The sequence below is a fragment of the Peromyscus californicus genome, unplaced genomic scaffold (genome assembly GCF_007827085.1).
Source record: "Peromyscus californicus insignis strain IS unplaced genomic scaffold, ASM782708v3 Scaffold_16__1_contigs__length_79575227, whole genome shotgun sequence".
NCBI lineage: Eukaryota > Metazoa > Chordata > Mammalia > Rodentia > Cricetidae > Peromyscus > Peromyscus californicus.
In genome coordinates, this window is record NW_026294458.1 from 42,790,271 (window position 1) to 42,808,216 (window position 17,946).

A 17,946-nucleotide genomic window follows, 5' to 3' on the forward strand; every position below is an offset into this window, starting at 1 on the left:
CAATGCAAAACAGACAGGTGTACAGATGTTCATTCCAACGTGAAAAGGATTTCACAGTGAGTGCCCTAAGGAAGGTCTCTCACCAGAATTATATTCATCTTCACTTTACATTTTTTTTCTTTCCTCTTTTATGAAGATGAATATAAGGTGATTCACAGCTCAGGGTTGTCTTTCAGAATTATGATACATTTCATGAAGGGGTCTCTCTTAGAAGAGGGCCAATATTTATGAGTATAATAATAACAAATGCTTTTAGTATAGCTATTCATAACATCCATACTTCTAAACATACCACACATATCAACTTACATAGTCTTCACAGCAGTCACCTGAGAAGGTGGTCATGCTATATATATAGAGGCCAAGGACTGCAGTTAGAATTGGGATACATAGTGAGCTCCAGGGGAACGGCTAAACTGGGGCACAGACAATTGAATTCACCTGCCCATGGTTATATGAGTAGACAAGACTGAGCCAAATTCTACATACAAATATTCTAGCTCCAATATTTGAGATTTTTAGAACCGTGCAATATAAATAAAAAATAGCCCAAACCTTAAATAATCAGATGACCACATGCCTGAGTTTCTCTACTTGCAGTTGTGATAAAATACTTGGACCAAACCAACTCAAAGGAGAAAGGGTTTGTGTAGTTCACAGTTCCAGGTTGCAGTGCATCATGGCAGGGGGGTCCCATTGACAGGAGCTTGAAATGACATCAGGTGGAAGAAGAAAGCCATGATGCATGCATGTTGGTGCTCAGCTCTTTGTCTCTACTATTATATAGACCAGGATTCCCACCTAGGGAATGGTTGGCCCCACAGTTAAGATGGATCCTCCCACATCAATTAACCTAAATCAAGATAATATACAAAGGACACATCTAACTTATAACCCAGGTGATTCTACATTCTATCAAACTGACAACACTATCACATGGTAGATTGTGGAGCCTCATTAGTTGAATGTTTCAGAGCACTTAAACTCTGGGAAGTCAATACATCTTGGGAATTCCTGCTGTAGGGTGGTCTTTCCGTATGCTGTGAATATGTGTTGCTCTCATGGGTCGATAAATAAAGCTGATTGGCCAATAGCCAGGAAGAAAGAGATTAAGCACAATACTAGGAGAATTCTGGGAAGTGAAAGGGCAGAGTCATGACAGCTGCCAGCCAGCCAGCCGCTGAGGAACAAGATGTATAGAAAATGAGGTAACAAGTCATGAACCACGTGACAAAGCATAGATAAGAAACATGGGTTGATTTAAATGTAAGAGCTAGCTAGTAATAAGCCTGAACCATCAGCCAAACTTTTATAATTAATATAAGCTTCTGAGTGATTATTTGGGAACAGCTGCAGGACAAGGTGGGACAGAGAAGCCTCTGTTTACATATTCAGTGCACTTAAACTCTGGGAGGTCAATACATCTTGGGAATCCCACTAATTTTTATATCTCACCAGTAAAACAAACAAAATCTAATATCAAAACAGCAATGATGATGGCCATGTAAAATAAGTGTTGAAGGGAAAAACCAAGAAAGTGACTTGAATACTATTCTGCTGGTGTGTACAAGCAAAAAGATACAGAATATTGTTTGGTTTTTTTAAAATATGATATTGCTATTAGAATGAGATTTTGGAGATAGAAACAGCAATTAATTAATGTTTGTTGATTGCTACCCATTGAGTCTAACACTACCCAAAAGTCAATGCTGACATGAACATTAGAAATTAGAAAATTATCATTACCATTTTCCAGATGTGGAAGCTGAGGCATAGAACAATGCAGTGACACAACCCACTTTAGTATTCAGAAAGACTAGCATCAAAATGTAAATCATGGGAATTTAAATTTAAGTACAAAATATGAATTTTAAAAAGTATATATTAACCCCCCCTTCAGTTGTTCTATTTATGGATCTGTTTATCTGTAAAATATTTACCAGATAGAAAAGTATGGCTCTGTTGTAACTATGCAAATTTTCCTTATTTCTTTCTGGGTATTTGTATACTTCATGTTCTTCCATGATGAAGCAAGTTTCTCCATGAAGTTTTCTCCATGAAGTTTTCATAGGCTGCCTCCCTTACAGTAACCGTTATGATTATAGTGACAGTGAATGATCAGAAGAGACATGTGTTAGACAGCAGAGTACTATATAAGAACTCCTTATATTGCTTCTCAGCTTTGCTTTTCCTCAGAGGACCTTTCCTTAATTATCTGAGGTAGCATTCACTATGAACTGTGCACAGGAGCCTTGCATTTGATAGGGCAATGGGGAGTTTTCTCAACATGGACATATGAGGGAGTATGGGTAGCAGAAAAGAATTTATATGGCAATGGATATGGCAACAAAGATAACAGCAAATATCAGGGAGTCCTGGATCTGAGGTGGCTCTTCATAATTTAACCTCGCCGAAGCAAATTGGTCTTTGTAACTCACATTGAACAGTCTTGGATTCTGTCTGTTCTGGAGTTTGGGTGGCTGGCATGATCCTGTGGCACGCAGCTTTTTTAGGCCCGGGGAAATGCCTGTAGCTATGAGTTCTCATGAGGGCTCCCAATAACAGAGAGAGTCAGTACTTCTGTCTTGAGGGAGTCCCACCACAGCGTTCCATAGTTCTGCACCACCTGAAACATTAACTATTTTTCTTATTGTTTATTCATTGAGTCTCTCTGCCCTTGAGAATGTAACCTCCAAAGAAGCAAAGATCCTTGATTATTTCTGTGACAGCTCCATCATGTAGAGAATATTCAAATAGGGAGTGGGATCTAAAGACAAGTGAGTTGGGTAGGTAACAGTACAGTACATGAATGAGTATCTAGGTTTCCACAATGAAACAAAAGCTTAAACTGGTTAAATTGACTTTTTATGTCCCAATACTTAAACAAACAAACAAACAAACAAAAAAACTAGGTATGTTTAGATGCTCATCCAGAGATATCTGGTGCAGATCTTAAATTCCTCTGTTATGATTTCCCATTTAATGAACAAAGGAAACTATCACAGCATATTTTTTAAAATTTCATTAAGAAGAAACTGAAGCCTATAGAGTTTAGTCTTCATGGGCAAAGAGACTATGTCTTATGCTACTTAATGAATTGAATGTATCATTCTGTCTTTACCAGGTTACAATATATAGTCAAGTAGTCCAGCTCAATACAAGCTAGTGACATGTTGTGTGATGTTACTGTCTACTGTTGCTTTGCTAACACATCTCTGTTTCCTCCCTTCCATCTAGATTCATGAAGTCTCCTAGATAACTTAATTTCCAAGATTCGCGCAACTGACCACTTTCGTGGCAGGCTTGACACGAGGTGGCTTTGCTGTACTTTTCTCAGGAGGCTCCAGTGAGAAGGCCAGAATTCAGTGTGCCCTGAAACTCCAGAGACCAAATGTGAACTGTCAAGGAGAGATATGCAGGCTTGCGTGCTGGCAGAGAGTGAGCATGAGTCAGAATGTAAATTGATAATTCCCAAGGTCCCAGCACTTTCAGTATGTGAATTCTGAAAGCTAAAACCGTCTCTAGGGAAGGAGAAAGCGATGACAGCTACAGGATGATAATAAAAAGGTATTTGGAAAGGTTTATTTGTAGTGTGGATAAAATGAAGGTGGGGAAATAATTAGATGTGTTAGCATTGGTTCCAGACAAGTTACTTATGGGAAGCTTGCTTTTAGTGTGGATAAAATGAAGGTGGGGAAATAACTAGATGTGTTAGCATTGGTTCCAGACAAGTTACTTATGGGAAGCTTGCCCTGGATAGTTTGCCTGTCCTCATGTTGTTGATTATTTTTTACTCTTTGACTCTTTTGGGGGCGGGGGCTACCACCAGCTCTCAAATAAATCCATGAAGGATTATTCTTTCTTACAGATTGCCTGGCCTTAGCTTGGATTATTTCTAGCCAGCTTTTCATAACTTAAATTATCCTGTCTACCTTTTGCCTCTTGGCTTTTATCTTTCTCTATTTCTGTATACCTTTCTTTGGTTCTTATTTTGTGGCTTGCTGTGTAGCTGGGTGGCTGGCCCCCAATGTCCTCCTCCTTTTCTTGCTCCTCCTATTCATTCTCTCTGCCTGCCATCCCTTCCTATTCTTTTTCCTGCCTTGTATTGGCCATTCAACTCTTTATTAGACCAATCAGGTGTTTTAGACACATAAAGTAACATAGTTTCACAGAGTTAAACAAATGCAACATAAAAGAATGCAACACATCCTTGTACCATTAAATAAATGTTTCACAGCATAAACAAATGTAACACATCTTTAACTAATATTCTATATTCTACAACATCTTCATAACTACAGGTAGTTGGAAGAAAATTGGAAAACCAGGAAATTTTACTCTCAGTAGCAAGATAACGTACAGCATTGACCATTTCTTGCATTTTTTTTGTACCCATACATCACCTTAACCACTAGTAACCCCTGATCTTGTACTCACTGATAAAGCTGTTAGTGCTATGAATACAGCAAGTTATCAGAATCAGGATGGCTTATCAAAAGAGAATGCTAACTCTGATTTAAGAGTCAGCATATTCTGCCCACGATAGCTTTTGTCAAATGCCCTTTACTTTTGGGCTTATTCTATTAAATTTAGGATTAAATATATCAAATTTCCATTTTTTAATTTTCTAGGATAATTTACACAGTAATATTTAGAATACTCCCCTTTTCATTCTTTTATCTCAGTATGAAAATAGAAAGTACAGTTCAGACAGAATGGATGTATTCTATATATTCTAGCTTAGTAAGTAATATTATAGCATTTCATATTTATTTACAATGCTGAAATGGTTGAAAAAAATCATTTAAGGTGTTTCCTGGCTATGTATTCAGCAAATATAAGAGACAAAAATAACCATAGTACAAGACAATTTTTAAATGGGTATTCAGTTTTCCAAAAACACAGAAGAGTAAGCAATTCCTTTTACTACATATCAGCTGTTTCCTATCTGGAAATAAGGTGGGCATTCTCTGCTATTAGCCTTACTTTATAGTGGAGTAATGTGCTCACAGATACACACTGGGATTTGTACACAGGCAGTTAAATACTTTACAAGGCTTCTGTGATTTTGACAAATAAAATCATATAAAATATACTTAAATACCTTGGAAAAGTAAAGTGTAGCAAATATTTAGGCTGCTTCTTAATTCTTCACACATGCCTCTGAGGAAGGCTTCCTGGGTTTATTTCCAAAAAATATGCCCATTCAGTATTGTAACTTCATAGCCAGACAAAAGCAAAAATGGATACTCTACTTTGGTTAATATAAATTTAAAAATTATCAAATTATATTAAATGACTTTACTTCTGAGTAGTGCTGGGAGAATTTAGAGTGTTTAATGTGCCTTTAAGTTTTGACATGGGTATGAGAGTTAATATTTACATATTTTACATAACATATAACCTGTTCTGAATATTTTGATAATTTCATTCAACTCAAACTTTCCAGTGCTGAGAAATGATGGACTATTATGTGGGTTAAAGTCAATGGGGGGAAACTCTAAAAGAAACCTAAGCTGTCTTGTCTTTGTACTCTGTTGCTTCCTCAATGACAGCTGCATGCTGGCACCAAGTTTTTCCAGCCTTTCCTATAGAGCTGTATCCATGTGTCACCAATATGTGTCACTCGACAGTAGGGAAAGTCCCCTCATGCCTTTAAACACTGTCTCATAACTGCCATTGTCAGCATTCCATACCCATTCCTATCTGTATTCATGATCGTGTGCACTGTGGAGGTGAGGGGTAACTACAGCTCAGACTGAGCTGCAGTAGTTATGTGACAGCTTCCACATGGTCACAATGAGAAATTAGTAGTTTATCATTTTGCCCTTGATGTTTTTGTAACAATTAAGCTGTGGCATTAAAAAAAACAAAAACACTTCAAAACACATAAGCAATAAAGTAGATTCTTATAGTCGGAAGAATGGTTCCAAATCTTCAACAATTACATTGAGAATATTTTTTTCCTTTGAATTTGGAGCAGTTTGATATGTCTTCAGAGGATTTTTGTTCCCTAGAAGAATACAACCATTTATAGTCAAATAACTTGGACAGAAAAGTTTAGGCCTGATGATTCCCTGGATTTCTTCGTTGTCTGTTGTTATGTCTCCCTTTTCATTTCTGATTTTGATAATTTGGATGTCCTCTCTGTGACTTTTGGTTAGTTTGGATAGGGATTTGTCTATCTTGTTGATTTTCTCAAAGAACCAACTCTTTGTGTCAATGATTCTTTGTATTGTTCTCTTTTTTTTTCTATTTTATTGATTTCAGCCCTCAATTTGATTATTTCCTGCCATCTATTCCTCCTGGGTGAGTTTGCTTCTTTTTGTTCTAGAGCTTTCAGGTATGTTACTAAGCTGCTAGTATGAGATTTTTTCCATCCAACTTCTTTTTCTTCTTCTTTTTTTTTTTTTTTTTTGATTTTCTAGACAGGGTTTCACTGTGTAGCTTTGTGCCTTTCCTGGAACTCACTCTGTGGCCCAGGTTGGCCTGGAACTCACAGAGATCCACCTGGCTCTGCCTCCTGAGTGCTGGGATTAAAGGCATATGTCACTACCGCCCGACTTTTCCAACTTCTTTATACAGGCATTAGTGCTATGAATTTTCCTCTTAGCAGTACTTCATAGTGTCTCATAAGTTTGGATATGTTGTACATTCATTTTCATTGCATTTTAGGAAATCTTTAATTTCTTTCTTTATTTCTTCCTTGACCTAGTGGTGATTCAGTTGAGCATTACACAGTTTCCATGAGTTTGTAGGCTTTCTGTAATTTGTGTTGTTGAGTTCTAACTAAGACATTTAAGGAATTGCTCAACATCCCAAGTTATCAGGGAAATGCAAATCAAAACAACTCTAGGATACCATCTTATGCTGTCAGAATGGCTAAGATCAAAAACACTGATGTTGGCCTGGTGGTGGTGGTGCACGCCTTTAATCCCAGCACTCGGGAGGCAGAGCCAGGTAGATCTCTGTGAGTTTGAGGCCAGCCTGGGTTGTAAAGTGATTTTAAGGAAAGGTGCAAAGCTACACAGAGAAACCCTGTCTCGAAAAACAAAAACAAAAACAAAAACAAACAAACAAAATCACTGATGTCAGCTTATATTGGAGAGGATGTGGAGCAAGGGGAACACTCCTCTACTGTTGGTGGGAGTGCAAACTGGTACAGTCACTTTGGAAATCAGTATGTCAATTTTTCAGAAAGTTGGACTCAATCTAAGTCAAGACCCAATGATACCACTCTTGGTCATATACTCAAGGAATGCTCAATCATACCACAAGGACACTTGCTCAACTATGTTCATAGCAACATTATTCATAATAGCCAGAACCTGGAAACAACCCAGATACCCCTCAACCAAAGAATGGATAAAGAAAATGTGGTACATATACAAAATGAGTACTACTCAGCAGTAAAAAACAATGACACCATGAAATTTGCAGGCAAATGGATGGAACTAGAAAATATCCTGAATGAAGTAACCCAAACTCAGAAAGACAAACATGGTATGTACTCACTCATAAGTAGATACTAGATGTAAAGCAAAGGATAACCAGACTACACCCCACACTGCCAGAGAAGCTGGTTAACAAGGAGGACCCAAAGAGTGATGCATGCATTGCCCTGGGAAGGGGAAATAGATGAGATCTCCATGAGTAAACTGGGTATGAGGGGTGGGTTATGGAGAGTAGGGGGTGGGGGATGAGAGAAGAGGGATTCTATGAGCAAGGGGCATCAAGATCTTAATGGGGAAATCTACAGAGACAACTGAACCAAGCTAGTGGCAACTCATGAGCTTTAGACCAACAGCATGGGAATGGACTAGGCCCTCTGCATAAGTGAGACAGTTGTGTAGCTTGTTCTGTTTGAGGGGCCCCTGGCAGTGGGATCAGGATCTATCCCTGGTGCATGAGCTGGTGTTTTGGAGCCCATTACCTGTGGTGGGACACCTTGCACAGCCGTGTTTTGGGGAGGGGGCGCTTATACCTGCCTCAACTGAATGTACCAGGCTTTGCTGACTCCCCATGGGAGGCCTTACCTTTTTGGAGGAGGGTTGTTGGAAAAGGCTTTGGGGGAGCAGGAGGAGGGATTAGAGGGGGATCTGTGGTTGGTATGTAAAATGAATAAAAGTGGACTGCTCTTCTACATTCTTCAGTTTTTGAGCCATATAACTTGAAAGGCAATACCATCTTTTATAAAGGTTGTAAACATGTTATTATCCAGAAAGAAAAGAATAGTGCTTGAAAAATAATTAGAAATCAACAAATACCATACTGTGGAGTTTCAATGGCAGACACTATACCAGACTTCTCTGTCAACATCCTACATAAGTCAGGAAGTTTCTTTATCATCTAGCAAATAAGGGTCCTTCTACCTTTAGTGCAAATTCTTGTCATTATGAACCTTCATTCCTTCATAAGATAGACTAGTTTGTATTTTGATAGTCTGATGCTAGGGAAGTCTTTTCCACTGACTTTTGTCTTTACAGAGTTACAGCTGCAAACTTAGAAAATGTGCTATTGATTGGAGATGATTCCATATTAATGTGTTATACCCTGGAATTTGTCCTCCTCTGAATAGACTCATAAATATGAAATACACCTCCTAGTTGATTAATTAACTTTTTTATTGTTCCACCAGGGTCAGTTGATCTTCTTCCTGCTTCATGCTCCACCATTAATAATCATTCCAAACTTTCTGGCTGCTTTTAATAATGATGTAGCTAATTTCATTCTAGGCAACTGAAGCAGTACAGATTGTGTTGAAACTAGAAGACTGGGTCAAATGGAATAGAGGTTTCAAAAATAAATTTAAGAAGGAAACATGTTAACAAGAAAAACATTTTGTCCTTCAAAATAAGAGATATAGTTTCTTGTTCATCAAGACTATGTCAAGAAATAGGGGAGCTGGTCTGAAGTTCATAATGTAATAGTTTTCTGAATGTTGGAAAGAGTGGAAGAATATGAGATACGATGACATTACTAAAACTTTGTGTTTGAAGTATCCAAACAATCCCACTTTCACAGAGTTCACATTAACAAAGAAAATGATGTTCATTGAGATTAGATTTGGAGACAGATGACTACTTGTTGAGACATTCATATTTTACTCAATAAAATATGGTTATTTAATCACCAATGATTTAGGGGTTAACTCTGTACAAGATGGAATATAGAAAAAAATGAGTTTCTTAGGAACATGAAGAATGCATTAGGAATGACAGAACTAGAGGCAATCTTGTATCTTCACATTCAGGATCACTCTCATCAGTGCCCTGTTCTTATGAATCAATTGCTTCTAATCAGACTTCAATAAATTAGCTAATTTTTACAGATGTTTTCAAAACACTTAGTGATTAAGTCTATTCATTGAGATCTATATTCCATTTTTGGTATAAATGTTTAAGAGAGAATTAAAAAAAACTATTGCTGTGATTCAGCATTTCATATCTTAGTTTGTTAATGCTGCTGCTGCTGTTTTTTGTGTTTATTTCATGATATATAAAACTAGTCAGTCATTAAGACTCAGTTACTGTACATTTAAAATTGCTGACAGATGGCCTTTTGTGCTACAAAACTGTGTATGTAGCCTAACTTTACACAGGTGAAACCTAAATTTACACAATGTAAAAACGCAAGCTATAATTGATGCTTTCAGGGAAAAACATTATATTCGCCCTCTCAGGTCACCTGGATAAATAACTAGGGAAAGAAAAGATGTAAATGACCAATCATTACTTGTAGAAGTCCAATTTCCTAATATTATTGGGTTTTAACTATGGATTCTACTCCCATTGAATAGCTTAAAAATTATTTTTTGTGTGTATGAAAAGTTAAAAATAGCTATAATCTGATAATATTTTATTTTGTGTTTAAATACGCACATATACAGTTATATCCTGTGACTCTAAAATGATGTGAATGTGAAAAAATATAGACAGTGATTTAAATAAAATAAGTGTTTGATTTTATAATCTTTAAAAATTGCTGTACCTTTTAAAAATATATGTAATTTTAACAAATTATTATCTTAAAACATATAAGATATGTTTTAAAGCATTGTTAAGGATATAAAATTATTGGTGAGTTTTTAATTTTCATCTATTCAGAATTCTGACTAGAAGGACATAAATAGTATGTTTGAGGCAATTAACATTTTCCACAGATTCATTCTCAGCTAGAACAAACTGCCCTTGACCAGATAGTGGAATATTGTTTATTGTTGTTATTTTGTAGTATTATATCAATTTATTTCAATTTTGAAAAATCTTTTTTCTTAGCACCCATACTGTTTCTGAATGTCTTAAGAATATTCACATGAAATATTTTATATTCTTGTTTTCTTACTATTATTGTTTAATTTGTTCTAATTTTGTTTACTTTATCCTAACAAAAGTGGAAGGTGATCAAGCATAGCACTTAACAAGTCCAGTATAAAATTTGCAACTGATAAATGCTGTTAGTGGGCACAATATGTAAATATATGCTTGGTACAGTGCTTAACATTAAAACATAAGAAATAACATGCTACTCTGTATGCAACTAAACAGATACTTATCAATCAATATCGATTACTACTCTATCACCAATATATCTCTCCATGTATACATATGTAATAATTTTGTTCTATAGAAGAGAAAAGAAAGCTACCAAGCTTGTTCAAATAAGTTGTTTTTTATTGTCTAGCAACCATAATTAATAATCTTTACATCTGTTAGCTACTTTCCATTAGCATATTCTAATGATGAAATAATGAATAAAAAAGTAAGTGAAAGCACTGACTTTGGAGATTAAGAGATATTACTATAACTATTCTTTGGATATCTTTATCATTTAGAGTACAGTAGCTATTAATGTTTAAGAACATTATTATTATTTTGAAAAACAATCAGTCTATTCCTTATATTATTGTTTTTGTTAGTAAACTATAGCCTGAACAAAGTAAAATAGATACAGCAAAGGAGAACAGAACAGTAAACTCTTCTACTTACTTTGAAAAACTTGAAGTAGGCCATCAAATGAGAGAGAGCCTAATCCACCCAGCCCCTACCCATTCTCTATGAGAATATTATAAAGTTAGTTAATTAAATGGAAGACACAGGGGAGAACTTAGTAATAAAGTTGACATCATAATAGTTCATATACTACTTGAGAAACAAAAGCTATAAAAATTTACACATGAGCTAGGAGAATATGAAGAGGAAAAGACATGCTATCAACTGGGGTACATATCATCATATTATTGAATTATGGCAAACCCACCCCAATCCTACCCAGCCATTATTCACTGGAATTCTCTTCTGGGCATAAACAACATGTTTTAAAATGCAATTTAGAGCTAGTCCAATAAAAATGAGCCTTTAAATGCTTTTTCCGTTTGCTGTAAATTGACTTAGGAACCATTTCATATTCCTGAACTCCAGATTTAGACAAACATATTTTTCAGATTCTTCTCAGATACTTTATCTTTTCAAGGGTCTAATCAAAGTCACTTTAATACTAAAAGCACAGTGTTCACTGTCTTCTGATGCTATTGTTAGCCAGTGCTATGGCCTTCATCTATTACCTCCACTCCCTAGTATACAATTATGGATGCAGCTAATTATGTTTATAAAAAGAGCCATAATGCTTTTAGAATTAAAGGAAATGATTTTTGTAAATTGCTCAATGTGGAATTGTATGTACTATTCCTTTACATGACCAAATACAAACTCCAGTGCAGAATTAGAAATATTTTAAGGGAAATATCAAGTTAATTAATAAAAAGAATACTTAGGACATGGGTGTTTAATATTGCCATTGTCATTAAAGTTATTAAGAGTATATTTTATCAATCACCAAATACAGTTATATGATGAAATCAATATAAATTTATCCTAAAAGTGTCCCTGCCACATCCTGTTGACCATTTCCCCCTAACCACTGGTCATGTGCAGCCTAAGTAATAAAGCAAAGGCCACTGTCATTTGGGGGCTGTAGGTTTTTTTTTTTTAATTTATATTTACATGTATTAGTATTGACCAAAATTAACTGCACAGCTTAGAAAAGTTAATACCTATTTGTTTCTTTTTATTTTACAAGGGAAATAATTCATCTTCCTTTTAAAAGCACATTTGTGAGTACTGAATTATTAAGTTATAAATGCACTCTCAGGAAAATTGGCCAAGTGAAATGTATTTAAAATCTAGTCAAATGAGAAAATGAAGCCTGATGTAAAAATTGTACTTGCTATCAATTCTAATTTTTTCTAAGCTACAGATGATAGGCTGTTCATTAGTTGACAGTTGCATACTCAGTCACACATCACTATAATATTTATTCTAGCCAATAACAATGTATAGAACACCTAAACCACTCATGTTCTGTGTGAGGCTCCAAGGATACAGAAGCAAATTGAAAAGTTATGGCCATTTGTGTTCTCATGATTTACCACCTATATAGCTGGGAAGAAAATGTAAATTTGAATTAAAAATACTAGACTGGTGGCATGTACTCTCATGGGGTGCCAAGAAGGTATACATGGCTTTGATTCTCAACAGAGGAGTCAAGCAAGATTCTGGGGCTGGGAGGGTGAAGTAGGACTATTTCTGAAAACAGGAGTCATTATAGAACAGGAAAAGAACTGGGTGCTGAGACCTCAGGCCAAGCTTCAAGAGAGACTGAAGTGACTAGACATGGATGGTAATGTTGGCCACTCTCTAGTAACCCACAAAGATGAAAGAATGATGGAGTTGTATATTCACTAATATATCTGGATTTATAATGAATAAGAGATTTCAAAATGCACATCATACTTCACTCCCTTCATCTCAGGTTTTGGTTTTCAGTCTGCTGAGCTTGTGGAAATAATGCAAGTTTCTCATAAAGCCTATGCATCTATATTTAATCTTGTAATGTACATGTTGGTGGAATGTGTCTCCTGACCACTGTTTTTTATTGATCTGAGACAACAAGCCAAACGTGCATATTTTAAACTGACTGCTGAAACCATTTGTTTGCAGCCTGATTTCTTCCAAGTTTTCGTTAGGATTATATTATAATACTAGGACTGGTGAACAATCACACAGCCATTAAGATCCTGTGTAATAGCATGTTTGACAAATTCTGCATAAAGGGACATATTTGTGACACATGATTGAGAGTAAGGCATTTCAAGAGGTATTCATTGACTAACGTCAAAACAGTAACTCAAATGAGTATGTGGGTATTTATATGAACTGCATCCCATTCAGAAGGGCCATTAAAAGCTGGGACACCTGGTTTTAAATTATCAGGTTAACTGGAATAGTCCTAAATTACCATCTTACTTTATATCCTTTAGTGAAACTTACTTTCATCTCCTGTTTCAAATTCAAACTTCTGACTGTAGCCACTGTATCCTGTCGCAGTCCTCACTCGGATATGAAATATGTACTTGGTGGATGGCTTGAGACCTGTGATGATGACACTGGGGGCCTTGGACCTCGTGGAAGAATAGGTGAGCTGCTCATGCTCCTAGGGACAGAAAAAAGGAAAAAGGAAATGAGGCGGTGTGACCCTGCCGTTTCCTAGAGACAGTTCCCAGCAAAACTGAGGACCGAGGCTAAGCATATCGAAAATACTGATGAAAAGAAATGTAAGGGTTTCCACAATTTAGCATTTAGTTGATCAGCATTATATATGAGATATGTCTCTGACTTGGAAATTTATCAATAGGATGGCTGCCTGGATTAAACTACACTTGGACCACTGGTGACTTCGACTTTGGCTGGCTGTGACTTGGAGAATAGTGGTGGTCTGAGGGCATGTTCACACAGAACAGCACCTTCTTCACCAAAATGGACAGACTGGACTAGACACATTATCATGAGTGTGGGGAATCATGAATCCACTACACAGCATTTTCACCCACAGGTAGTGAGTGCCAAAATGCCAGGGCTCTCTATCTGTGGGGAGACCTCTGGGTGAAAAGAAAATAGTTTTTAAGGTTTGAAATCTTTATATAGAAATCACCTGTATTGATCTATAACTCTGATTCCTTAGAATTTTATCATTAATATATAAAATTTAACAAATAAAATGATGCAATTTTTTTCCGTTGAGATTTCAGAGTTCACTTTTAGATTTGTGCAAGCTACATAGTGATGGTGAGATCGCCTTCAAAAGGTGTCCATAGAATAGCAGTGACAACAGAAAGGTAGGGAATACTTACGGCCCCTGTGAAATCATTGACAGGTCTTGGAGGGAGGCTTGTTCTGTTTCCTGGGTTTTGTATTCAACTGTTACACATCATTAAGGTGAAATGGGCTTACTCTGGCACTCCGAATGATCAGGTGAGTCCAGGACTTTTAAGTGGGCTCTTTTGCTCTTACGTAAGAACAGAATTGTTTACCTGTCTCTGTAAGGGATTGTTTACAAGATCATGGTGGTGGGTGATGAACTAAACTCTTATTGCTTGGGGTTTATAAAGCTTTCCTCTAAGAGCTTATCTTTTAATAAGATATTCAAAAGCTTCTCTATTCTGAAAATCTGCAGTCTGAAATCCTCAACCCAAACTGATCCAGTGCTGACATGATGTCACATGTCATGTGGATAGTTCCACACTTGAGCTCATATATGCCACAGTCAGGATGGTGGCACACTGGAAATATTGCATAAAATTGCCTTCAGGTTATGCATATAAGAAGTTTAAATGAATTTGGGGCTTAGAATTGGGTACCATCTTCAAGATATCTCATGTATATGCAAATACCCCAAAACTGAAAAAAAATCCAGATCTGAAAGACCCAAGGATATTAGATGAGGGAGAATCAATCTACATTTGTATAAACAACTTTTCTCAATGCACAGATCAACATAGGTCAACAGTTCCCAAAGTGAATTCTGCTTTTTATAAGTCTAAATGTAAAAATTCCGAGGAAGGCAGGAGCCTTTCAGGGTCTCTAATTTAATGATTCATTTGATGCTTAATCATATCTGTATTATCAGAATCTCATTTTTGGTTGTCCTTGAAACTGCTATTTTTTAAGGGAGTTTCTAGACTAAAGACTGTAAAAAAATCTACACATCTACACATACAGAGGATGTGTCAAAGTTCCGTTTACTTGAGGGTGATGACTTAAGATTCAGAACTATGACAATGATTTCCTTTATGTTGCTTTGGAGAAAAAGTTCTTAAGAGAAGACATTAAAAGATGTTATAGCTTTATTTTTCAGGACTTTACATACTTTATGGTAGTTCAGTGTCTGAATAAAGGAATCAAATTTTCCATCTCTCCCTCAAATAATAAAAATTAATTACAAAATGACTAAACTATAGCAATATTGTAAGTAATAAACAAAACATAAAAATTGGGAATACGCACACATATGCAATTTTGAGAGTAGGAAGTAAATAGAAACTTATGCATCTAGCATAGGAGCTACGGAAACAAAACCAGGTCTATAAATATTGATGATGATAATCATCTGCTGAGAATTGAAAGCAGGAGTCAGCTAATGTCAAGACATTTGTAATCAAGGGCTTAAAAAGTCCATAGCATAGAGAAATAGAAATGTACTTGCCAACCATAATGTCTGAAGTAGAAATTTGCTGATCATTTAGATTTTTCAATTTCTTGTGCAAGAGGAAAATAGTCCACCTTTGATATAATTTCCTCCAATATATGTTATATTTTATCTTGAATGCTGCTGTACCATATGAAATGATGACTATGGGAGGATTTGTAAAGCAATGAAAAAGAATTTAGTATTATCCCCTGAGACAGATGGTATGTAATGGAAAGTTTACTCTTTAAAATACTGCCTAACAATCATACACTGTCTTGGTTGCTTCACCAAAACATAAGCAGTAATTTCCTACCTAGTAAGTCACAGAGTCTAGGATGCCTACTATAGGCAGCTTTCAGATTTTTTTTTGCTATCTGATTTGCACAAACTTGTTTGTAGTTTTACCCCTGGAATAAAAATCTTCAGGAAGTGTGCTGAAATGTATCCAACTCATCACCAGCTGCATGTCAGTTGCTTTTCTCATTTCTTGCCACTTATTAGCTTCTAGCAGAACAGAGCTCGTGAAGTGGACTTTTCCTCTTGGTACATTTAGACTCATAGGAAACCAAGTTAGCTTTCATCTACTACAAGCATAGGACGTTATTATGTCCTAACATTGGCTAATTGCTCTTTTGCTGACATATAAGTTCCAAGTCTAAACAGCCGTCATGAGGTAGAGAACATACCTTGCAAGGGACTGTTAGATTCCTTGCTCATCCTGGCAGGACGGATTGTGGATATGTTTGAGTGCAGCGTTTGCATATGCTTTTCTAGAGCAGCACCATCGTTGTGAATCATAGTAGAATTGCTAGCTGTGTGACATGAATGCTGTTAACTCTGCTGAGAAATCTATTTCACTGCTCCTAAATTCATACGTTTTCATCTTTATTCTGTAGTAAAATTCCCTGATCATTTTCTTTTATTTTTCAAGGTATGATCACTATTTGTTTTCCCCCCTATTACTAAAGAGAGATTTTGTTCTCCTATAATACATCCTAATTATAGCTTTCCCTCCCCCCACCCCCTCTGGTTCTTTCCCAACTTCCCTGCTACCCAGATCCACTCCCTTTCTGTCTCTCATTAGAAAGCAAACAAGATTCTAACGGATACTATTAAAATAAGATATAACAAGAGAAAGCAAAAACTAACACATCAGAATTGGACAAAATGAACAAATAGAAGGAAAAGAGCCAGGAGAAAGTAAAAGAAACATAGATACAGAATCCCACTTGCTCTATACTTAGAAATCCCATAAAAACATTAAACTGGAAGTCATAATACATATGCAAAGTACCTGCTAGGGTAAAAAGAGATAAGAAAAAATATAAATTAAATAACAAATAAGGTAAAATTTAAAAGTGTGTATGGAAAGCTCTGCAATGACAATTTGAGACAGGGAACCCACAAAAATTCCCTTGAGTTCATTTTCGGTTGGCCAGCTACTGCTGGACATGCAGCCTGCCTTAAGAGTAGCTTTTGTACTCTTTTTCCCTTTGGAGGAAACTAAATTATCAAAGTGGTTATCATTGCATTTAATTATTACTGCAGTTGGAGAGAGCTCCTGGGTTAGGGATGGGGACATGCGTTCATGTCTCCTTTCAGCCCTGTACATGCTGCCGCAGTCTCTGCGGAGGCATATGTGCATCTATCATGTGCAACTAGAGGACCTTGACTTCTCTTTCCTTGTGTCATCCATTCCCTTTGGGTCTTACGCTCTTTCTGCCTCCTCTTCCTCGGGGTTCATTGAGCCCTGGGGGGAGGGATTTGATGGAGACATTCCATTTAGGGCTTAGGGTTTGAAGGTCTCTCACTCTCTGTAGGGTTCAGGGCACTCCAGTCCAAGAGGCCAGCACTGACAGTGTTCCTTTAGCTGGCTTCCTTTCTCTTAGTCTTTGGATCTTGTCATATTTCTAAATGATATCCATCTCTTTAATTTTGATTTTAACGTAAATTTTAAATTAGATTAGCTAGATGGATAGTTAATAACAATGCTATGGTGATATTTTATTTGTATTAAAATATTATTTGTATGTTAATAAATAAAGTTGCCCGGGGGTCAGAGCTATTAGCAAGCCATAGGAAAGCAGGGCAGTGGTAGCTTCCGCTTGTAATTCCAGCACTTGGTAGGCAGAGCTGGGTAAGTCTCTGTGTGTTCAGGGATACAGCCATTATTGGATACACATGCTTTTAATCTTAATACCAATCATGGAAAACCTGGAGGCCTATACAGACAGGCTGTGAGGAGGCGGTCATGTGGTTGGGCTTACAACCAATGAGAAGGCAGGACAGGAACTCTATATAAAGACTTTAACACAGGGGTAGCTCTGGTTCGGAGAGGTAGGACCACCGCAGGAGGAAGGGTAAGGTTTTAGCTCTTAGCTCTGACCTCTTGGCTTTCTTCTTTGCATTGGTTCTGTGTTT

The 17,946-nt window shown here is 36.6% G+C and overlaps 1 protein-coding gene across 3 annotated transcripts in view; it reads right to left on the reverse strand.

Annotated features, from left to right (window-relative positions):
* The window catches only part of Epha6 (EPH receptor A6), a 935,524-nt gene that overhangs the window by 335,601 nt on the left and 581,977 nt on the right, over positions 1 to 17,946 (reverse strand). For 2 of the 3 annotated variants that reach the window (XM_052740946.1, XM_052740947.1), the window contains one exon: positions 13,329 to 13,491. The exons of the other annotated variant lie outside the window; for it this stretch is intronic. In XM_052740946.1, coding sequence (XP_052596906.1) covers positions 13,329 to 13,491 — 163 coding nt within the window. The remainder of the gene's footprint in view (positions 1 to 13,328; positions 13,492 to 17,946) is intronic. 3 annotated transcript variants of the gene reach the window in all.